Source organism: Crotalus tigris, unplaced genomic scaffold (assembly GCF_016545835.1).
Source record: "Crotalus tigris isolate CLP2741 ecotype Arizona unplaced genomic scaffold, ASM1654583v1 scf7180000017639.5415321, whole genome shotgun sequence".
In the NCBI taxonomy this organism is placed as follows: Eukaryota; Metazoa; Chordata; class Lepidosauria; order Squamata; family Viperidae; genus Crotalus; species Crotalus tigris.
The window spans coordinates 4,422,511-4,446,525 of NW_024096532.1; the positions used below are offsets into that span (position 1 = coordinate 4,422,511).

General features: G+C 42.0%; 1 protein-coding gene across 9 annotated transcripts in view; it reads right to left on the minus strand.

Moving 5' to 3' along the window:
• The window catches only part of LOC120304550 (potassium voltage-gated channel subfamily C member 1-like), a 64,282-nt gene extending 41,108 nt beyond the window's left edge, over positions 1 to 23,174 (minus strand). For all 9 annotated transcript variants that reach the window (XR_005555743.1, XR_005555747.1, XR_005555746.1 and 6 more), the window contains exons 1-2: positions 22,490 to 23,174; positions 7,495 to 8,428 (exon numbers count right to left, since the gene is read on the minus strand). Coding sequence is in view for 4 of the 9 variants with exons in the window: in XM_039335277.1 (XP_039191211.1) it covers positions 7,495 to 8,428; positions 22,490 to 23,089 (1,534 nt within the window). In the remaining 5 variants the exon portion in view is untranslated. The remainder of the gene's footprint in view (positions 1 to 7,494; positions 8,429 to 22,489) is intronic.
• Between the last annotated feature and the right edge of the window lie 841 nt (positions 23,175 to 24,015).

The following is a 24,015-nucleotide window of genomic DNA, read 5'->3' on the forward strand; positions in this document are numbered from 1 at the left end:
GTTATTTCTTATATAGAGAGCAACTCCACCTCCTCTTTTATTTGGTCTGTTTCTTTTAAATAATTTAAATCCCTCTAGCTGTGTGTTCCATGTGTGAGTTTCATCCCACCATGTTTCCGTAATGGCAACAATATCGTATCCGATTATTGTGTTCCACATAAGGGCTGTATTAAGGCTACCAAATCTGGGATGCCAAATCCGGTCTGTAGTGGAGAGATATAGAAAGCTCTCTGGTAATTGTCTAGTAGCCATAGGCAGTATGGACTCAAAGGAACTCATTAAATAAATCTTTGATATCTTCTGGAACCATTTTTACTATTGCTTTCCAAGGGTTTTTTTTACATTTTAATTCCCATTTCTTCTTAGATCCTTCCAAATAAGCACTCATTCGCTAAATGTTCACACAGATTATTTTTTTAATGACCATTCCAAATAGCTATCTGTCCAAAATAAGTTCTGGCTGTTCTGCATTTATTTAGAATGAATTTCCTTTACAGGATTGGAGTGAATGTCTTATCTTTGTTTATTTCAGAGATAATTGAACAGGTTATATTAATTCACAACCTCAAATTGCCCACTTTTATAGTTATTACTATCCCTGCGCTTGTATTTTTAACAGCCGCTGACATGCAGAATTAGGGCTAGTCAAGGAAAATCTGTTACCACAGGAAGAAAATAAAAATTCCCACATATAAGCACTCTGCTACATTTAATGGCTGCCCCTCAGAATACCACAGGAGGCAAGAAGCTCAGATTATTTCACCTTTGCTTAATTTTGATCCACAAAAATTAGCATGTATAATAATACTAAATAATGCTCGAAGGAAAGGCCTTCTGAGACAATCCCACTGCTAATATTAATCATTTCATATATTGAAATGAGCACATAAATTTGAGTTGAAGGAGTTGCAGGCAACTTGTTGCCATGGGAACCAAAAAGCATTGGGTTATCAGTCAACTCAAGTGGAAAATGTAAGGCTGTTAGTGAAATAAAAAGAGACTAAGGTAAAATTAAGCCGGGCATCAAGACTGAGGTTGCAGTTGTCAGATGCTGTTTGTGCCGTGCCCTGACAGCAATAGCTCCAGCAACCACATCCCCTTTGGCTTTCCCTGCTATGCAGTGCATAGCCAAGAGCTTGTTAAATTAAGTGAATCCTTGATCCTCCACTGTATTTGCTGCAAATGGGCTTCCTGGCTCAAAGGACCTGGAACAGATGGAGAGCAAGCTAGAAACTGATTGCAGACGCTGCAGGCCCGTCATCACACAATCTTCTCTTCCTGCCACTTCTGCCTTGTGGTCCGTCTTGAAGATCCATTTACTGAGTGAACCCCAAAGAGATGTGTAGGTAAGGGTGGGTTGTAGTGCTTGTAGCGATCACTTTGCTTCAGGTTGCAGTTGTGTTTCTCAACCACAAGCCTGAATTTCTTCTGCGTCTGGATTGTTCCAGAGCTATTAGTTTCCTGTCTACCCAACTCTGTTCTGCTTGAACAAATTAACTCTTTTATTTGTTTTTCTATTAAGGCAGTCCTGTTTTAATCCAAGAGGCCTTGCCAATCAACCATAACTACTAACCCTCTCTCCAAAGTAAACTATTGTTGAAAAACAGTGGTATATTGGTTAAGTGATGGACCCTGAGGAAACCTATGTTCAAATCCATCCTCAACCACAGAAGCTCATTGGATGATTTGAGGTCAGTCACTGCCAACCCAACTACAACAGAATTGCTGTTGTCATTTGGGAAAAATAGGAGAGTACTGTGCAGCTCCTATTTAAGGTAGGATATAAATCTAAGAAATAAATGAAGTGAGTTGGCTATCTCTTGATCTTTTCCTCTCCTATTATTATGGAACCCAAATAGCCTATAGTGTTTTCAACCTTGACTGCTTGAAGATGTGTGGACTTGATTTGCAGCATGCTGTGGAATTCTGGGAATTGAAGTCCACACATCTTCAAGCCGCTAAGGTTGAGAAGCACAGTCCCAATTCTCAGCGTTTACTAAGGATGTTCATGGTACTTCCCTTCCTGTTCTTGCCAGCACATTCATCTATTAGTCCAACCCTGAACATCCTGGCTATTTGAGATATTCTTTCCCAAGACAAGGTTGTAGGCAAGAAATATTCTCTTGCCTTTCTCAGAGCAATTACTATTCAGCAATCTTTTTTATCTACTCAAAGGAAAGAAGAAGCATTAGGAGGCACTTTGTGTTTTGTCAAACCCCTTTCCATTTAAACTCAATACCTTTCTCAACAAATCAGAATAACAGAGTAGGAAGGGACCTTGGAGGTCTTCTAGTCCAACTCTCTGCTCAGATGGAGACCCTGTACCTTTTCAGACAAATAGTTCTCTAATTTCTTCTTAAAAACCTCCAGTGTTGGAGCATCCACAACTTCTGATGGCAAATCATTCCACTGATTAATGTTCTAACTGTCAAGAAATTTCTCCTTAGCTCTAGGTTGCTTCCCTCCTTAATTAGTTTTCAGCCATTGCTTCTTGTCCTGCCTTTAGGTACTTTAGAGAATAAGTTGACCCCCCCTTTTTTGTGGTAGACCCTGAGATATTGGAACACTGTTATCATGTCACCCCTAGTCTTTTTCTTCATTAAACTAGACATACCCAATTCCAGCAGCCGTTCCTTACAGTATATGATTTAGCCTCCAGTCCCCTAATCATCTTTGTTGCTCTTCTCTGTACTCTTTCTAGAGTCTCAATGTCTTTTTTACATCGTGGTGACCAAAACTGGGTGCAGTATCCCAAGAGTGGCCTTACCAAGGTGTTATAAAGTGATATTCACGTGATTTTGATTCTATCCCTTTGTTAATGCAGCTTAGAACTGTGTTGGCTTTTTTTGGCAGTTGCAGCACACTTCTGGCTCATATTTGTGACCTTTCCAGAGGGTTTCCAACAAACTCAATATTGCTTAAAAATCACAGTGAGTCACTTAACAATCGTCCATTGCTTCTTGTTCTGCCTTCAGGTGCTTTGGAGAATAGATTGACCCCCCTTTTTTTGTGGCAGCCCCTTAGATATCGGAACACTGTTAACATGTCACCCCCTAGTCCTTCTTTTCATTAAACTAGACATAGCTGCAACCCTTTCGTATATTTTAGCCTCTATCACTAATGATTCCACTGTAGCTAAAACATTCCCATGAATCTAAGTCACATATTTCTGAACATGATTGCCAATATCATCCCCTTTTCTTCAAGGAAGAAAAAGAATAATAATTCTCAATCAAAAATGGTTTGAATTGCCAAACAGGCCCTTTGATCTTTACGTATGAGTCATTTTGGAAGGACGAATCCTTCCAAATCCATAGCCAAGATGGGATAACCTAAACTGCTTTCTGGAACAACACATAGGTCTTTTTATGCAGCAGTAATTTTTATGCCACCTCCACGAGTCAGCAGTTCAAAGTATAAAAAGGGAATTGGAGAGAAAGAGTGTGTGTGTGTGTGTGTGTGTGTGTGTGTGTGTGTGAGAGAGAGAGAGAGAGAGAGAGAGAGAGAGAGAGAGAGAGAGAGAGAGAGAGAGAGAGAGAGAGAGAGAGAGAGAATGAGCATTGGCTATTATTTTCAAATTACTGACCACACAGAGAATTCTCCATTCACCAACAATTGGTCTGCAAAGAAGGTAGGTTTTGAGGAATTTTTTCACATTTTCTAGAATGCCGATCAGGCCTGCTGGAATTTGACACCCTACCAGACAAATTGATAAGAGTCTTAAGAATACAACACCAGTTTTAAGAACTGGGCTTGGTTATCATGCTACCGATGGACAAAGGATATCAAGTGAGAAGGTTTTCACAATGCACCTTCCCTTATGTAGTCCTCTACCAAAGTGAGATGACTTAAATCCATCTATTACAAAGACTCAGCCCAGCCTTAATAATTGCCAAAGGTCTGTGGAGATTCTCAGTCATCCAGGTCATTTTTGACCCAAAGGTGCTTTTTCAAAAGGCAACTGGATTTTCTTTGTTTTTCTTGAAGATGTTTCACTTCTCATCCAAGAGGCTTCTTCACCTCTGAACAGAAGAAGCTTCTTGAATGAGAAGCGGAACGTCTTCAAGCAAAACAAAGAAAGTCCAATTGCCTTTTGAAAAAGATAACCTTTATTGTCATTTTTTTCTGTGAAAAAAGCACTTTTGGGACAATAATGTCAAAGGTTTTGTTTGTTTGGTTTTTTGCCTATGTTTTACCACCTTCCTCCCAAAGGTGCTTTTTCAAGGAGCAACTGGACTTTCTTGTTTTTCTTTGAAGACGAGTGCATTGCTGGTTTGAGCATTACTTCACTTCTATCAGCTGGGATGCAGGCCAAAGTCCTGAGCCAATGCATCTGTCTTGCAACAGAAGGGAACAGCTGTAGCTTAAAGTGCCATTGCTGTTCCCCAGTTTGTGCTGTCTGCCTGTTTGCTTTATTCTATCAAATAATAGGTCAGCCCTGCCTTTGGTCAATATTCTTAATACAGCTACCTCCCAATCCAAGTTCTATTAAATAAATTAAATTAGTCTAAGAAATGTTTCTAATCCAAATATGGCCTTGGTCATCCCTTCTTTTTCACTGGGGTGATATGATGCAATCTGTAGAATGTATTATAAGATTATAAGTCTAGAAAAAGTTTCTAATCCAAATATGTTCTTAAACATCCCTTCTTTTTCACTAAAGAGATAAGATGTAATTTGTAGATTTTATTTCAGACCATGAAGTGTTAATAACAAAGGTAAGAAAGGAGGCTCAAGAACACTGTTTCTCAACCATGGCAACTTTAAAATAGGGGGATTTCAACTGGGGAATTCTGGGAGTTGCAGTCCACCTATCTTAAAGTTGCCAAGGCTGCTCAAGACAATAGATTTCATTGCCATTAAGTATGTCAGTATGGAAATTAGCCAGCTTTTGTGTAATCCATCAAGAGGGCTTTGGAGCTTAATATGTTTTGGTTTCCAGAGGGTTTTTGCTTCAAAATACTTCCTATTTCCAGCATTTGCCCCATAGCTAATGAGTAAAGGAATCAATTGTTTTGCATTTGGGAGAACTCCAGTCTACTATGGGAAAGTGATGGGTGAGCCCCAGTTTTAAAGCTGGGAATTTGGATTTCGAAGTAGAGGATCAAAAATTGGCCTCAGTGCACTCTTGCCTCTGCTCTGTCCTCCAAGTGAGCCATAGCCAGGGTGGTATGCCTAAAACTGTGTCCTGCAAATCAGGAGTAAGAGAGTTTCATTTTGTGAACCAGTTGCAAACTATTCAGTACTACAACTGACTTCTATGTCAATGATTAATAATCAGGCTAGATTTAATGCAGATGAGAGGGTCTCATATTATTTATTGAACTTATTGATTATTACTTATTATTGAATAAGAGTACATATTTAATTTCCTGTAAAATGATTTTGATTAACAGGAAAATAGAAGCTTCAAACGTTTCCTCTTTAATGCCTTCAGAAGGGCAAAGTCATATATGTAAGGGCTGCACCAATCCAATATTGCAGTTAACCTTCTTTGCCTGCATCTTATTGTGGCTAGTGAAGAACTTCTCACATGAGATGATTAACTCTTAGCTCAGCAGATACTCCAGAGAGATTTCTGGAAGGGATAGTTTGGAAGTGTTTTGAAGAGCTACAGGCCAAGTGGCTTTCCATTGCCAGTAGTTCCCAACTTGTCCTGCCCCCTATTTTTCATATTTCCCAAATCCCTCCTCAAGGTCACATGACATCATAGAAATGGAGGGTTTCCCTCCATCATTCACAATCCTTTGGGCCAGCTCAGTGGCTGGTGGTTACTTTCTTTGCTGCAAAGAAAGAAATGTGCAAGGGAAGAATGAAGAAGAGAATCCCAAGGATATTTATGTCACTGTTTGAAAATCTTGTCAAGCATAGGAAGGACAAAGGAACCCCCTTGGAAGCAATGTAAGGAACTAAAAAAAATCATCTTTGGGTCACCGAAAAATTTATTCTGTGTCTCTTACTCCACAAGATCTTTCCATCTATGCCTTCATGATCTTAAATAGATATGGTCTCCAGATGTTTCTGAATTAAAACAATACCTCCCAGCATCCATTAGTATTGCCTAGGTTGAATGAAGAATTTTAGCAATATATGGAGAGGCAAGGATTCAGTTAAAGGGGAATATGGGGTAATAATTTGCTTTAAAAAATTAAACAGAGTTTCTCACAGAAGAAATTCTATGCAGAGTATGCATTTCCAATTTTTGCACTTGAGACACAAACAGAAAGTTGCACTGTAGTGCTATGTACTTATATATGCTTACATACACAAGACATTATCTTTTTGCTCTTATTGTTTCTTTTTTATAGTTAGCAACCTAAGGCATTATATAACTCCATTCCAAAGCAGAGTGAATAATAATTTTAAAAATCCAGCTATTTTAGAAATAGTGATACAAAGGTGTAAACTCTTGCATGAACTTTTGATACATGATTTTATGAGTATAGCACTCTTAGGCAAAACCGCACTTAAATCTTGCCAAATGTTTACAATCCCACAAGTTTTCAATCATTTTTTTAAAAAAATGATGTAATTTGAGGTATTTCACACATAACTTTCTGAGGATGATAGTTATGGTCCCTACAAGCACCTGGTAGTTGACTTTTTGACTTAAAATTTTATCACACATTTACCAAGATGTTTTCAATGAGAAGCATCAATGTTCTGGTAAGCTCACCTGGAAAACTTCCCCTATTAATTTTTCTAGCTATACATAGCCCCAAACTAGCATATGCACTTGTGGGCAATCTTGGTATCCCAGACACTGTTGGGCTACAACCCTCTTCACCTTCAGCCAGCTTGAGAAAGGCTGGGAAACGGGAATAATTCTTGGGTGTGCTCCACTGTTTCTAAGAGGTACAAGACTCAACATAGGTAAAAGCCCATGTGAACCGAAAACATGCTTTGTTAAGATTCTCAGGAATCCTCCTCAATCTACCTGGTTCTGTGTACAGATAGTCCTCAACTTACAACCATCCATTTAGCAACTATTTGAACTTACGATTCAGACAAAATTGGCTTACAACAGATCCTCACAATTAGGACCATTGTAGCATCCCCACAGTCACATGATCAGAATTCAAGAGTTTGGCAACTGGCATGTATTTATAATGGTTGCAACATCTTGGGATCATGTGATCGCCAAATGTGATCTTCCCAGCCAGTTTCTGACAAGCAAAATAAAGGGGGGGGGGACCTGATTTGCTTAACAACCATGTGATTCACTTAACAATTGCAGTGATTTGCTTAACTGAGACAAAGAAGGTTGTAAGATTGGGCACAACTCTATAACCACCTTGCTTAGCAACATAAATTCTGGTCATGATTGTGGTTATAAGTCAAGGATTACTTGTACCTCCCTCCATATAGTATTAATTTTTTAGCAGGAAGAGTATCTTTAGATGCCAGAATGTTTGAGAATCACAAAGAGCATATAGATTTGACTCACATAGATGTAATTTTTAACTATTTCTGCCCATCCTGTCTCCCCCTTACCTGCCCGATTAATCTCGATTATCTCCTCTTGAGCCAGGGGGCATGAGTCACCCTGGTTGCTGCGATGAGGGGACTGCATGTCCGGTTTGCAGTAGTTGGGTGAGCCAGGTTGGGGGGCTCGTGGGATGTGCTTATTCTTTTTCTTTGGTAGTTTCTGCTTGGCCATAGCCAGCGAATAATACATGCCAAAGTTGTTGACGATGACTGGCACAGGCATGGCAATGGTCAACACACCAGCCAAGGCACACAGTGCTCCCACCAACATGCCTGACCAAGTCTCAGGATACATATCACCATAGCCCAAAGTCGTCATGGTCACTACAGCCCACCAAAACCCAATGGGGATGTTCTTGAAGACGGTGTGCTTGCTGCCCGTTATGTCGTCTGGGTCAGCACCGATCCTTTCAGCATAATAGATCATGGTGGCAAAGATCAAGACCCCTAGGGCCAAGAAGATGATGAGGAGCAAGAACTCATTGGTGCTGGCCCTTAGCGTGTGACCTAGGACTCTCAGTCCTACAAAATGCCGGGTCAGCTTGAAGATCCTTAGGATCCGAACAAATCTTACCACCCTCAGGAAGCCCAACACATCCTTGGCTGCTTTGGATGAGAGGCCACTGAGGCCCACTTCCAGGTAGAAGGGCAGGATGGCCACAAAGTCGATGATGTTGAGGCTGCTCTTGATGAATTCCATTTTGTCTGGGCAAAAGATGACCCGGATGAGGAACTCAAAAGTGAACCAGATGACGCACATCCCTTCCACGTAGGTGAGGAAGGGTTCTGTTTCCATCTCATAGTCCACCTTTATGCTGGTACTGTTCCCCGTCTTTATGATTTCTGTCTTGTTTTTGAAGTGGTTGAAAGCCTCATGGGTCTCTAAGCAGAAAGTGGTGATGGAGATGAGGATGAAGAAGAGGGAGGCAAAGGCCACATACTGGAGAGATGCAGAAGGACAAGAGCACAGGGAAGAAGCAGACAGAGAGGAACAGCAAGGAGACGAGAATGTCAGACAGGAAAGGACAGGGAAGGAAAACATTAGTGCTAACTCATAATTGTAAAAGAACAAACTCTTCCAGAAAAGGAAGAACTTACCCTACAAAAATCAGCCCTTTCCCAATAACTGCCCCCTCCTCAATAAATAGCTGTTAAGAATATCCCAGGAGATAGCAAATATCCTACTTATTCTTCCTTTCCATCCCAATGTTAGTGAAGGAAAACAGGTATGGGGTAAGAGGGAAGGACATATTTCATTTTTTTAAATGTGGCCCACTTAAAAAAAATCTTCATACTATACCTAGACAATTAGATTAGATATTGATGTGTTAGGCTAGCTTTCTTCTTATGCAAAAAGTTTTTTTTTCTTTTTAGCAAATGGAGGGATTGTATTTAAAAATGATATCCCATCCCTTGCAGTCGTTTCTGCCATTTTAACATATCTAAGACAGCTCTAATAGCTATTGGAAGAAAAAAACCTACAAAACGATGTAGCAATAAATAATAATTATTTTTTCTATCATTTCTCTGTTTTATTGTATATCAACCCTTATGTTACAGAGATCTATTTTAAGTAGCATGCTAAGATGGTGGCTTATCTGCTTATTGCACTCTATTTGTGCACTCTATTACCTATTAAATGGATTGATCTGCATCTGATTTATTATGGTTTAGAGGTGCTAACCATGTTTGTGTATGTATGTTGCATATATATGTTTTCTTGTTGCTGTCATTAAAGTAGAAAAATCTTACTGATCTATTGCATGTCTATAAAGATTTACCAATAAATCCAGATTGTTTTCCAACCCCAGCTTGTTAGTGTCTGCCCCTTTTTTGGATCATGGTTCTTTGGTGGGACCTGTTTCCCAATGTTTTCTTTCCATTTGACTGGACCCGGGGTTTTCAGCAAATCTCTACTCTAAACAATGCCTCCTCCTTGAATTCATAATAATTGGCCATCATGTTTAATAGCCATCAGTTGAAGGTTGGTCTGGTCACTTTCTAAAGCAGTCTTCTTAAATAGGGTACCCTTCAACTAGGTTGGGATGGAATTCCCACAATTCTGGCTAGCATTTAGAGGCCCCAATTTGATTTAAAGCCATCAGAGACTAGAGGAATCCCAACATCTTGTAGGGATAGCCAGGCCTGTCTCTGCATGCCTTATGAGAGAGGATAGACAGCATTGTCTTTCTTGAAGGAAACTTTTCTTGGAACTATAGTATGACCATTCCCCAATATCCCCATTTTTTTTTACATTTTTATCTCATCCTTGCTCCAAAGAAACTGAGCTGAGTCCATATTCCTCTATGCTTTACGTACAACAGTTTTGAGATTACAAGTCCAAGATTACCCAGGGAATTTTATAACCAACAAAAGATTCATAAGTAGGCATCCCCATCATAGCCTAATGCTCTAACCCAGAGGTGTCCAACCTTGACAACTGTAAGACTTCTGAACTTCAACTCCCAGAATTCTGGAGTTGAAGTCCACAAGTCTTAAAGTTGCCAAGGTTGGACACCTTTTGGACTAGCCACTCATTCTTCATTAATTCTCAGCTGATTGTGGACTTGAGAAAAACCGTATTCCATTAGTTGGTCAGTTATGAAATTCATTCCATGATTTGGGGCTAATTATTTTTTTTCAGTCCAATCTACCTTGTAAAACTGATGCAGTAAATGACGGGGGGGGGGACGAAAAGAACCTGCTTTATTCCTTAGAGGAATAGGAATGTATTATTACAATATAATACCTATTTTAGCATTCACCCACTGACAGTTGCGTTATGCAGGTACATAATTTGCTTAGGTGACACTAAAGTCAACATTTTGAACTGAGACTCTGAACCTGAATACAAAAAAAAAAAAAAAAGAACCCAAGGAAGTTTCCTTCCCTTGTGACTATATTTGTTCTTTAATTTGCATAGTGAATGCAGGTTGCAGATTTTCCCTTGGTGTATGTTCTGGTTTATTTTTGGGCAGAATTGCAGTGATCCTGTCATGGCTCTTTTGAGGTCAACTTTGTTCCATTTTTTTTGTTTTATTTTTTTCAGACTGGGAATTATAGGTTGTAAACCATGCAACTTGTCCATAAACCATTGTGCCATTTAGGGAAGAAGCTAGGGATTTAAAAACCCCTTACAAGGGAATTTTGAGTTGGAATTTCTGCTCTTTTTCAGCAAAATGTTGAATGTTTTAACTATCCTAACATCAGTAATTTGGATGAATCTTAACAGAAAGGATTCTGTTAAGACTTCAGGCTCAACATTCACGTGCCTTCTGTTACATCATTCTCCTATTTTAGTCCCTTGAGAAAACAGTGAAAGCCAGCAATGACGCAAACAGCATGTGCTCCCTTGCACATATACTGAGCACTTCACATTCATTCATATTCCCCCATTGGTATACACACAACTCACACAAGATCTGATTGTCCAGGAGTTTTAGCTGCTACATCATTACCAAATGCTTTGTCACCACGTGGGATCTGTCCTCTGAAGTATGTCCCATATGCAACCACATACAAGCAAATATTTACATGCAATCTTCAACTTATTTCCCCCCCAGGCTTTGAATTAATGCTCATGTGTACAAGTGTACAAAAATCACTTTCTCACTTCAACTTCTTCTGCATGCATACACCCCCCAATCCCCTCCCCCCCCCAAATTAGGTTTCTCCCAACCATAGCCAGCCTACCACTATTTAACACATTCATCTCAGTACAGTTTTATAGGCCCTATATGAACTTGGGTTCTGAGGAGATTATACCTATTTATGCATTCCTTCCACAACTCACTTTGAAAATTACAGAACATGGGTGCATGTCCATATCTCTCTGTGACTCTACACACGCACCTACAGTACAAATGCTGATCTACCTACAGTATAAATAAAGTCAGGGTTGAATGGAATTGCATTTACCAATTTCAATTACATTTAAGTTGGTTTAATTGCAGATTAAGGTGCAAACAAAGTTTTGCATATATCTGCAGTTAAATACAACTACACACTCCCTTTCATAACATATTCTATATAAAATATTTGTTGTACACTAAAAACCTTTTTTGGGTGCACGTTTATATATTAATGTGTGTGTATATCTCATACAAAGATGAATTTATATCCTCATGCACTGTTTGCTCTAATGCACCTAGAAAAGCTCTAGGCTATGCACCAAATATGCCTTTATACATGCATGGAACAAAATCTTCCTTGGCAGTGCAAAATCTGTCCGAGGCTATGCACATACTTGAGCTTGGTACACACACCACAGATGCATGCATGTCATAACACAGTGCAGGCCTGATTGCCCTTGCTTACACAACTACATACATAGATTCCCCCGTTCATATTTACACTCGTGTGCAAAACTCTCTTTAAGTCTCTACTCTCATCTCCCCTCTGCAGGGCAAAAGCTTGCTGCCTGCTCTCTGCACTGCACAGAATTCCCGTCCCGTCAGCACTTTCTACAAGCGAATCCTAGAATCCTTTCTGAAGCGCAGTGCGGTGCCCAGGAACTGGAGGGGGGTGAGAGCAGGAGGAGGAAAAGATGAAGGGGAAAGCCAAGGAATCCAAGGGAAGGGAGGGAGTTGAGGAGAATAAGAAAACTGAGGATTAGAGTAGAGAAACTGTTTGGGCAGAACCTTGTTTTTACGAATGGCATTCTCCATGGAGGGAAGGAGAACAGGGACAGATCTTTTGAAATCCCAAAGGAGTGCTTTTCCCAGAAACCATCTAGTGGTTCTGACCCACTTCTAGAGCTGTGTGTATCACATACAGCTTTTCCAGATGCTGGAGGTTTGGGGAAGCAGGCTGATGGTGCTCTCATCCCTTAATGCTACACACTGTAGTCTGCATTCATTGCCCTTGCAAAAAGTAATGAGGAATAGGTCTACATGGGACTTTTTTCAGGCAGCGCTGGGAGTCCCAAATCATTCAGATGGAAATAATGACTTCTGTCTCCTGGGAGCCATGACATGGTTGGCGACAGAATACGTGGGGAAGAGAATAGATATTACTCATGTAACTGTTCCCGGAAGGTGTTTGTGAGGCAGGAAGGAGACCAGCACAATGTCACACAGTGATGGGGTGAAATGCTCAGAAAGACATGATCAACCTGCCTCCAGAAGCAGTGAATGCTCCAACACTGGAAGTTTTTAAGAAGAGACTGGACAGCCATTTGTCCGAAATGGTATAGGGTTTCCTGCCTGAGCAGGGGGTTGGACTAGATGACCTCCCCTTCCATCTTTATTATTATTACTATTATTACTATTATTATTATTATTAAAAACTCACCACCATCTTTTAAACTTTTCTTCTTCCAGAGAATTCCCCAATTTTTGGTCATGCATTCCCTTCAATCCATTAGGACCTTTACTAGGGAACTTGTGACTGTTATTGACTCTGCTGCCTTGGCTAGCCAACCCCCACCTTCCATCTTTTCCCAGGGCTACGACTGTCCTTCTGTCAGTGCAGGAATAGTCCTTCTTTTTTGAAATAAATGAAGAAACATATTGCAGTAACAGATGGAAGATCCAGCAGGGGTGGAAAGAAGGAAAGGAAAAATAAATAAATAAATAAATGTATGTGTGCGTGCATGTGTGCGCATTTGGTATAGGGCACAAGGTCAAAAAATAGGACTTTATTCTTAAATCTCTCAAAAACAGCCTGACTTAGTCAGCATTATTCCCTGAGATGACCGTAAACAGGAAATGAATATTCCTAAATATTCAGGAAAAGGCTGGGGCCTGTCTCATTAAAAGATAAGATAGTAGGCCTCAGGCTTTGCAGGAATCATTTTGCTAGAATCCTCCAGATTAACCAAAGAAATCTCTGAGCCCAAGTTCAATTCAGAGTTTGTTTTTATCCCAGAATCATCAGACTTTCAACTCCAGCATCCTTCAGTTTCAGATTTAAGATGACGGAGCCTTCTTATTATGACTGGGAATCAGAAACTCTTTTTAAATTATCAATCATTTTAGCTTTCTCTCTATTTGCTTGGAGATTAACTGAGGCCTGAGAGGTATTGCAGACTGCTGGAGAAGAATTTACTTGGATCATCAAGCTTGGATGCCTGGATGTATGAGTACGGGGGCTGATGTTGGTTGAACAAGACAGATTTGGAAAGCCTAGGGCTGATGGTTTTTCTAAGGCAGAGAGAAAGGGCAACCAGGCTATACAGATGGATAGATCATATTGGAAGGCTTGTAAGATTCCCTGAAACAGGCAAATAAGCACAGACCTATCAGAGATGAGCAGGTAGCATTTCTTGGAAAGACAGTCTCTCTCCCTAGCCACTTTGAGGTAAATTTGGATAATAATTTATGACTGGAAATAATATAATGAAATAGTGCTATGATTTTAAATCTTTATGTACTTTCCATTCTTAAAGGTCTATTAATGGGGAGATAGGAAACGAAGTAAGCAGATGAGTAAAAGGAGGGGGGAAGATAGTGAAATAGTATGTAAACATCAAATGCAGTGCAGATGAAGGATATTGATGGCAATTAAACTATGATTTATTTGCAATGGCTGTATTCCCCCCCCCCCCAGGAATAGTCTGTGGTTGTAAAAAAGCCATTCAGAGCCTTGTGGCACCTAATTAATTTCTTATGGCTTGATAAGAAGATCAATGCTGTGAAAGGAGAGGAAGTGAAAGATAGCAAACAAAGCTTTGGAAATAAGGATAGTTTCCATATAGATCAGGGGTGGGGAACGATGGCCCTTTTGTGACTTGTGGACTTCAACTCCCAGAATTCCTGAGCCAGCCATGCATGTCCACAAGTCATAAAAGGGCCATTGTTCCCCAATCCTGATCTAGAAAAACAAGGGACTACTTTGTTCTTGCTGCTTCTCTAAATGCTCTAGGACTCTCCCCTCTTTCCACAAAGTTTGCTGTTCAGGTAATCCTTGACTTACAACAGTTCATTTAATGACCATTCAAAGTTACAGTGCCATTGAAAAAAGTGTCTTATGACCATTTGTCACACATGACCATTGCAGCACCCCCATGGTCATGTGATCAAAATTCAGCTGCTTGGCAACTGGTTCATATTTATGATGGTTGCTATGTCTCGGGGTCACGTGATCCCCTTTTGCGATCTTTTCACAAGCAAAGTCAATGGGGAAGCCAGATTCACTTAACAACCATGTTACTAACTTAACATCTGCAGTGATTCACTTAACGGTTCTTAACCAATGTGGCAGGAAAAGTCACCAAATGGGGTAAAGCTCACTTAACAAATTTCTCAGCAACATAAAGTTGTGATCACAAATCGAGGACTACCTGTACATCCTTACTTTTCCACAGCAAAAGAAAGAGCCCAGGAGCTAGAAAAGTGGAATAAGAATGAAGTCAGCCTTCTTTTGTCATTTTCCTTTTGTGTGTGTGTGTGTGTGTGTGTGCGCGTGTGTGTGTGCCATCATACAATTTGATTTGACTGTATTGTCCTGTCTTTGTTCTTCTTTAACCCTTGTTTTTATTTGTAAACTCCTATGGAAAAAAAGTAATTATGCTGAAATTACAATGTCCTCAGATTCTCTGCCCCCCCCCCCCCTCACACACACCACTTTACAGAACCTCACTGGCCTTATTTCTTTTTTGTCCTTCTACTCTGTAATAGCTGAATGGGATATTGCATTTATCATCCCTATATGACACCTTATGCAAAGTCATGAATATTGTCTTATTTTTAATGCAAAGCACGATAGAGTAACCTCAGCCAGCAAGGTCTGGAAATAGGAGAACATTTCTGCTTCTGTTCCTGCTCCTGTGTATTCCTTCCATCAGCTGCTACTGCTGGATGCAATACTGCAGTTCAGTACCACGGAGAGCAATACAATGAAGCCTGGATTAAAACCGCAATAGCCCAATTTTAGCTCCACAAAAGGGTCGTTTTTCTATATTCACCAGTGGGAGAGATGGAAAGGAAAATATTTGCTTGGTATAGAAAGCCTTAGAGTAAAGGGATCAGACACTAGTTACTAAGTCCTTCATCAAGAAGTTGGAACAAAAGACAGTCAAATAAAATTGAAGAGGGGAGTGGTGCAAAGTTCTTGAAACATCTGTGAAAACCATCTACGGTCAAGCAACTTTCTGGATGGCTGGAACCACATATCATACCAGACTCTAAACCCAGATCAAAGAGTTCAACATGGTTTAACATTATGCAATGGTTCCTACAACATGCTAAGGAAATAGCTGGATTTGTGCAACAATTAAAACTTTTAGCCTGATCTAGCATATTGTGAAAAGCTAGCCGGTTGTACTGGGGATGGAAGACATGAAAGAATGGATGCAAAATTAAGACTTCTGAACTTTTAGAAATGAGGGGTTACATCTAGTCTTCTGGAAAGTGAAAAATCTAATGAGATATCTTGAGTTCTCAAGCAAGACCAGATGAAAATATCTGTAATAGAACACATCATTGTACTGGAATCTAAACTATTCTACATATTGGTTGATTTAAAGCAGAAAGAAATGAGTTGTGGGGTTCTGAATTTGAGGAGGGTACTTCTTTCTGAGTCTTTAATGAAGTAGCAAAGAAGGATCGTGGATCAAAACGAAGAGAAAGAATGACATTGTCAGGCACTATACTGTGCAGTAGAATTGGGGTTTGGGGAGAAAAGACTAGGAGAAGTGACTTAATATGACTGGCTTTTAAATTGGGGAAGTGAGATAAAGTGGGCTGAAGGATGAGTTAAAATCCCGACAGATTCTTTTGGAAAGATTTTGAATAGTAGGATATTAAAATATGGAGAGCTTGCAGCGAGGACTGGGAAGGACGCCAATCTTGCGGGTCAGAATGATGGTCAGGAGCTGAATTCAGAAAGTCGTGGAAGTAAAATGGAGACTGCTAAATTCAGACAAAGGCTGTTGGATGTCAAGACTTGTGGGTTCACTGAGTGAGGAAATGTATAGCTAATGTGCTGGGGGAACTGAAATGCCTCTTAAATCCTTCACTGTAATAAATAAGAATAACTGGTTCTTGCCAATGTTTGGAATCTATTCCCTTTCTGCAGTCATTATTCACAAGCGTCATTAAAAGCCTTTTTAAAACACTCTTATTTATCTCCTTTCACATCCTTCCTCCTTTACATTCCTCAAGAAGTTGAACCAGAAATTCTGCACCTCTGTTTAATCATGCAAGAAAGATTACAATAGAATAATTAATATAAAAGGGAATGCAATTGGGTTGTTCAGGGTTTGAGAAACGGATAAAAGGGAGATATACATTGTCATGAGATTTGGGGCACCCCTACAGGCCCCAAAGATTTGCTTTTTCCTTCAGAGTTGAGAATTTAAAAAAAGAACATACGATATTGTGAATGAACATGAGACAGAGAAGCAGAAGTAAATTTAGTTAAAAATACATTATTTTAGCTCAGGTAGATCTTATTCTGCTGGGTGGCACTAGTCTTTTGAGTGCCTCAATTACTCTTAGTTCAAAGTACAACTTCAGAACTAATTATATGGGAAGAATATATCAGGTATTAATTGAGTTCTAACTGCAGGGCTATGTTAAAGGGAAGGACAGCCTTGAGTCAAGTTGGTTAGCAGTGATTGGGATATAGCTTGCCATCATTATCTTTTTGATTTGTTTTTGAACTTTCCAGTGTAAACTGCAGCTCTGGAATTTCTTAGTGGTCTCCCACCCAAATACTATAACTAGGTGACTGACTCTTTATTTTCTTTTAGATCAGCCAAGGTCAGGCAAGTACTGCAGAGGGGAAAATAACTGAGTTTTTTTTTTATGATGCTAAAATTAGTGCTGGCTTCCTTATTTTAGTCAAAAGTGCAGATCTACTGTAAAAAAAGAACCCACTATTCAACAGTTGTAATATTAGTAAAAGATGATTGTCCACATTTATTTTCCATCATGCAAATTTCCTGGCATATTGAATGACCTTTTTTTTTTTAGCAAGTCCTCCACTTAACAGGAAACAGATTTGTTCTGAGATTTGTTCTGACTTTTTGTCCTCCATTTCTGTCCTCTTTTCCCTTTTTTCTTGTGTATATTCCTAATAAGGTTTAAAAATGGCACATACCATATCATGAAAACACCAAAGGAATCTCTTAAAGATGATCACAATAAATTGAGTTAATGGAAGATACTAAACGACTCTTAAGGCTATTTAATTTGTGTTGTTTTCTTCATTCACTGTCATTATATTCACAACTTATCTGTTAAGATGTGACCAGCCTCTGATTTTTTACCACCATCAACTAACCAACTCCCTTTCTTTAATGCCTTCAGGGTATCCCCAAAAATTTTTTGTTATTGAAATGATACAGATGACCTTATGAATATTTTGATGGTGAACTGAACTCTCAAATTATGTATCGTTCATAACTAAGAACCTGGTTCTGCTGTAGAAAAGCAGTTAGCAATGTTTGAGGACCCAGCAGCTATACTTAATGGATATGGGGAAGGGTATATAGTAAGATCACCATAGAAGTAAGAGTACATACAACCCTGTAAATTACTGAAATCTCGTGGAATACAAATTTAATATATTATTATTATTAGGGTTGGTAGCAGAGCCAGCTAGATGCATTTGGTATTTTTGTCCACCTATTCAGTCCTTCCCAAGAACCTGGGATAGGCAGATGTTGTTGTTTAATAATATTAAAGATATTGTCACAGGATGTAATCAACTGATGGTGATTTTGTCAGTGTCGATGGTGTTCATGTGGTGCTCCAGATGTTTTGAAATTGCATCAAAGGTGCTTATTACTATTGCTGCTATCTTTGTTTTGATTTTTTTTGCCATAGTTGTTTTATTATTATTTGGATACACCTAACATTTCCTGTTTATTTTAAAGAGTATGCTACGCTTATGTTACATTTTCTATACATTTTTTACCTCAGAAGGGAAGTAAACTAAACTGGAACCTGCAAGAAAAGAAAACTTGAGAAGTCCATGCAATTCTGCACTGAGTTGGCCATCCACAATATGAAGGAAATGCAACCTCTGGAGCCATGAGATTTTTTTTTCTGTTTGTATGCTTTCATTTGATAAAAACAAAGATTTATATTCTGAAGAAGAAAACTTTGATGATAACCCTAACCACTTTCTACTCCGAATAAAATCCTTCTGAATATGATGGGATTTATTTTCCTGTAACAAGCTTATATTTGCAGTGCACAGCCTGTGAATTAATTCAGATGGCATAATATGCTCTATAATCTATTCCCTTACCTACACTAGTGGAAGTATATATTTACTGAGGTAGTTCTGGGACATGCATGATATAAATAATAACTTGTCTATATTCTTTAAAGGAATTTTAAAAGTTTGAGAATTGAACACTCCCCAAAAGAAAGGAAGGGAAGGACGATGGAAGGAAGGAAGGAAGGAAAAGAAAGAAAAAAAGAAAAAAGGAAGGAAAGAAGGAAGGAAAGAAAGAAAGAAAGAAAGAAAGAGAAAGAACATAAACAGGTGAAAAACCTGATAATTGGAGGGGATGAAGGCTCCATCTACAGATATGCATGTCTTTATGAGCTGCCTAGGAGTTCTCTCCATGTACACACTCAGCTTCTTTTCAGTATTCCAGCTGTTAGATGTGGGTATCCAATAAGTGTTATCAAATATACAGTTTTGAAGTTCCAGCCTGCCTGTGCATTGCTGTAATATATCCATCGTGGTTCGTAGATGGAAACTCAGGAAATGTGGCACTGGTTAGACCTTTTACAGAAAAGTTTGGTCTATCTGCCTAATCTCTGTTCTGCTCCTTTAGCTAGTTGTCTACCTGCTCTTTCTAGTCCACTCTCTTCTTTTTTCTTTTTACCATGACAGAAAGTTGGTGCAGGGAAGGGGAGGGGGGGAGAGAGAGAAAGACTGAAGAAATGCTCAAAATGGGCCACTCAAACAATCTCTGCAGCTTTTTTCTGTAGGCTTTTCATGCAGATATATATGGCTAGGCAAATGAAAAGTCTCCTTCCACAGTAGGTATTCATATCTTATTCCCATTATTTTTCTTGGCTGAGTGAGTGGGGGCTACCAACACTATAAGTCAAATCTTTTTTAAGTACAACGGGAGGGGGGGGCAATGTTGTACAAAGGAGGGTGATCTATAGTCCCCCCAACTTGTTCTCCATTTATGGAAACTCCTGACTTGATGCCCGCCCAAATGCAGCACCAGCTCATAATCTCGGCTCCTACCATCCACATCCACGTACCCCCCCACATACACACACTCCAGTACTAAAATTCCTGCTTTCTCTCTTCATCTTCCTTCCCACTGCAACTTTTCCTGGCTGTACTCCCAACTGTGTGGGGAAGAAGGAGGGGGGGGGGAAATCAATGAGGATATCTGACAGTGCTTGCAGCTTTGAGACCCACAGCCTGGGAGGGAAGGAGGTGGGGGAAGAGGGAGGGGAAGCTGCCACAGGCTGCCAAATGCCTGCTTTGCACTGCAAACTCTGGGGTTTCCACACTGCACTGCGGTGCCCCCTCCCCCCCCCAACCTGCTGTCTCTGCAATTCAGAAGGCAGCAAAGCTTTAATACTATCCTAGAAATAACACGAAAAGGGGGACCGGGAAGGAGAGGGTCCTTGTCAGCAGTAGCAACTTGAGTCCCTGTGCAAAACTGTTCGGTCCAGGAAAAGGGTTTCTCTGCATAGAGAGCGGAAGCAAGGAAGCCAGCCAGCCGGCGGGTAGGCAGAGCCGGGAGTTCTGAACTGCAGTGCTTGGAAATGGAGGGGGTCACTTTGAGGAACACTGTTTCAGCTTGGCGGGGGAGGGGGGGAAAGCAGTGAATCCAGAACTGCAATGCTGAGGAATGCCAAAGCTTCGCCCCGGCTGTGGGAAAGGATTTACACGGGTATGTAAGAGCGAGGGGTCCAAACTTTTGTGTGGGACAGGAGGATTTTAAGAAGGGAAGGTATACCCGATAGGAGAGCCGAGTGTGGGAACAAGGAGGAAAGAGTTTGTAAACGGGCTAGCAGCACCTCCTGCCGGGAACCAAGGCATTCTCTCTTAACACTGAGAAGCTAGTCATAACTCTGGAGCATGCGTATTAGGGCCCTCCTGCCGTTGCACATTACTACTTTTCATTCACACATTTATGTCCTGTGGCATTCAACTTAGGGTCTTCGCTCCCCACCATATATTTAGCTAGCTACTTCTGCTGCCTCCCACAATCCTCATATTATCTCTGTGCTTCTCAGTGCTTTTCCTCCCCCCCTTCTCCCTTTCCCCCCCTTGGCCTTTAGCACACTCCCCCCCCCCCAAACTCAGACAACCTTCTCTCTCTCCACTCTAGGGCACAACCATCCAACCTCAAGCTCCAACCTTATTTCCTTGAGACAAGGAGCTTTGGCTTAATTTTCACTGCCAAATCCATTTCTTCTTGCTCTAGCTTGCCCTGGTAGATATAGTATCTGCTCGGTTCTCACTATCAGATATTACCTAACCCTGATGTGTTCAGACTACAGTTCCCATTGTCCCAAGCAGCCAGTTCATGAAACTGTGTGGGGGGTCATGAGAATTGTAGTCCAACTTCTCTGAAGGCTTCCAGATTGAAAAAAGAGTGCCCTAAGCATCCTGTCCTGATCCATTGCTTACTTTCTGGGCATTTCCTTTCCACGTTATTTGTCCAAATTTGTGCATGAGATACAGCTGGTGCATTCTCCCCCTCCTAGAATGATTTCATCCCCCCCCCCACATTCAGTGCCACTCATACCTCCAAACTGGCACATCCTTTCATCCATATCAAGTGCTGCATATATAGATTATATCTTTAAGAGCATATTTTGTCTGTTACTGCTCAATCAGCATTTGAAAGAAGTTAGCAAATCACTGCATGCCTACTGGTAAAGTGAGTTTATCCCAAGTAGACCTCCCTCTGTCTTTTTCATACCTCTCCTGACACATCACCCCAACCACACACACAGACCTTCTTCTAAGAGTGCAATTTCAAGGTTCAAGGACAAGCACAGAAGATGCTGTGGGAAGGGGGCGGGATTCACAAGCAGAAAAGCTTGCTTGTAGAGAGAATCGAGATTCAATTACAAAATCAAACAACAGTTGTTGCCTTTTTCATGGACCATTTCTTCAGCTCACTTTGGAACCTGAGCTAGTTGCAGAGTGTACACTTTACATGCAATGCCAAATTACAAAACAGGACTTGAGTTTGATGCTTGCCTACATGAAAACTCTACAGCACCTTCCTCAAGCTTTGTGTCCTCCAATTGTGTTAGGACTGCAACCTAAAAAATCTTCTGGGGTTGATTTTGTGGTGTCAACACATCAATGCAATTCTGGCACCTGCAATCTTAACACATCTGGAGCATACCAGGTGGGGGAAAGCTGTCCTAGAGAGCTATAACTATGGACATTTTTGGGCTATTCGACTTAAGTTTATTCGATTTAAGATTACCGTATATTTGGAGGAAGGAACAGGATTTCCACCCTTTACACAACTCAAGCTTGTCCCTCTTTGTGACACTAGTCCTCTAGAATGTGCTACATTTCCTTCTAGAATGTGCTGCACCAAAGATAACCCCAACACATCCGTCTCCTCCTCCTCCTCCTCCTCCTCCTCCTCCTCCTCCTCCTCCTCCTCCTCCTCCTCCTCCGAGCCTCTCTTGCACCCAATTGTCTCGCCTAAGGTGTACATTTATAAGCACAGAATCCTAGGGGGTTGCTCTCCTGCTTCATTTACTTTGCAAACAAACTGATAGAATTACGGAAGAGTCAGGCTCATAGCAACAGTTCCAAGAACCGACTCTATGTCTATTTTCCCCTTAAATGGGGTTGGGGGAGGGAATCTGAGGAAATACCGATGGGGAAAGACCAGGCATGCGGAAGGAGGACCCTTTCCTAGCAGGGCATTCTCCAGATTTGCTGGAATTCAGCTCCCTTTCCACCCCCCCCCACCTCCACCACCACCCCCCACCACCCAAAGCAGGCACACTAGAAGTGGCGGTGGGGAGGAGAGGATCCTCTAAGGGCGACCTATCTGGAGGGGACCCTAACGCCCCGCCCCCCTCCGACTCACCCGGGCCATCTTGGAGGAGTAGGGGTCTTCGAAGAGCGCCCAGACCTTGGGCTGCCAGCTGGACCACCAGCCGAGCTTGCGCCCGTCCTCCTGCAGGCAGAGGCGCTTGAGGTCGCCGCTGTCCTCATCGTCCTGGCTCTCGGGGGCCTCGAAGCTGTCCAGGGCTTCCTCGGCGTCGCGGTGCTGCCGGTAGTTCATCCAGCAGCAGGCTTCCACGTCGGTCTCGTCGATGCCCCAGAAGGCCAGCTCCTCCTCGAAGAGCGGTCCGCAGACGTCGGCGGGACAGTGAAGCTTCCCGGTGCGGTAGTAGTTGAGCACGTAGGCGAAGACCTGCGGGTGCCGGTCGAAGAAGAACTCGTCGGCTTTGGGGTCGTAGTCGAAGTTGCTGCAGGCGTCCGGCTCGGTGAGCCAGGACAACCGCGTGCCCGGCAGGGTCTTGAGGGTGCTGCGGTACGTCTCATGCCGGATGCCGCCCACGTTGATGACGATCTTGTCGTTGTCTTCGTTCCGGCCCATCTCCCCTTTCAAACATGACTTGGACGGCGGCTTGTTCCCAGACTTGCGCCCGCGGAAAGAGGAGACGCACACTGAGCTCAGCATCGGGGGCGCGGGCCGGGCCGGGCCGGGGGGAGCCGCCCCCGAGGCCGGGCAGGTGTCAAATCAGGGGACGAGGCGTCATCACGGCCCCTCCTCCTCTTCCTCCTCCTCCCTCCCTCCCTCCCGCTCCCACTCCCGCTCTTTCTAGACGGGGCGGGCGGGCAAGCGAGAGGAGGGAGCCCGCGGCTCAGCGCCCGGCTCTGCAAAAGAGAAAAGGAAGGGACGGGGAAGGTGAGTGCGGACGCTGCTCCGCCACCCTGACCACAATCCGATTTCTCCCCCTTCATCCCGCCGGTCCCCTCCATCCACCCACTCCCAACGCACCATCTGCACCCCTCGGCCACCACCGCCCCGTCTTTTTTTGGAAGAGGGGGCAGCCTGGCCCCCTCTACTCTGCTGTGCTCCCTGTCTCAATCCTCGCGCCCTTCCCCTCCCCCCACCCGCCCCGGTCCCTATGCCACTCAGGATCCCCTCTGCCGAAAGCTGGTGGCCTCGACGGGGAGCCTCGCAGCCTCCTTGCGCGCTATCCTGCCAGCTGCGCTCCATTGCTGGCGCAGCTCTGTCCCTTTGCAGCTCTCCCTCCGCCTCCGACGCCCCCTCATCTCTCACTTTTGCCGCCTTCCTCCAGTCTCCTCCTTTACCTTCCTTTCTTCCCTCCTTCCCCTTCTTCCTTCTTTCCATTCAGTCTTTTCACTAATTTCCTCCCCTTCTTTCTTTCTTCTTTTCCATTCGGTTTTTTCATTCATTTCTTCCCTTCCTCCTTTTCCATTCAATCTTTTCCTTCCTTCCTTCCTTCCTTCCTTCCTTCCTTCCTTCCTTCCTTCCTTCCTTCCTTCCTTCCTTCCTTCCTTCCTTCCATCTTATCATTCATTCATTTATTCTCTTCCTTACTTCCTCCTTCCTCCCTCTTTTTACTTCTTGCTTTTTCA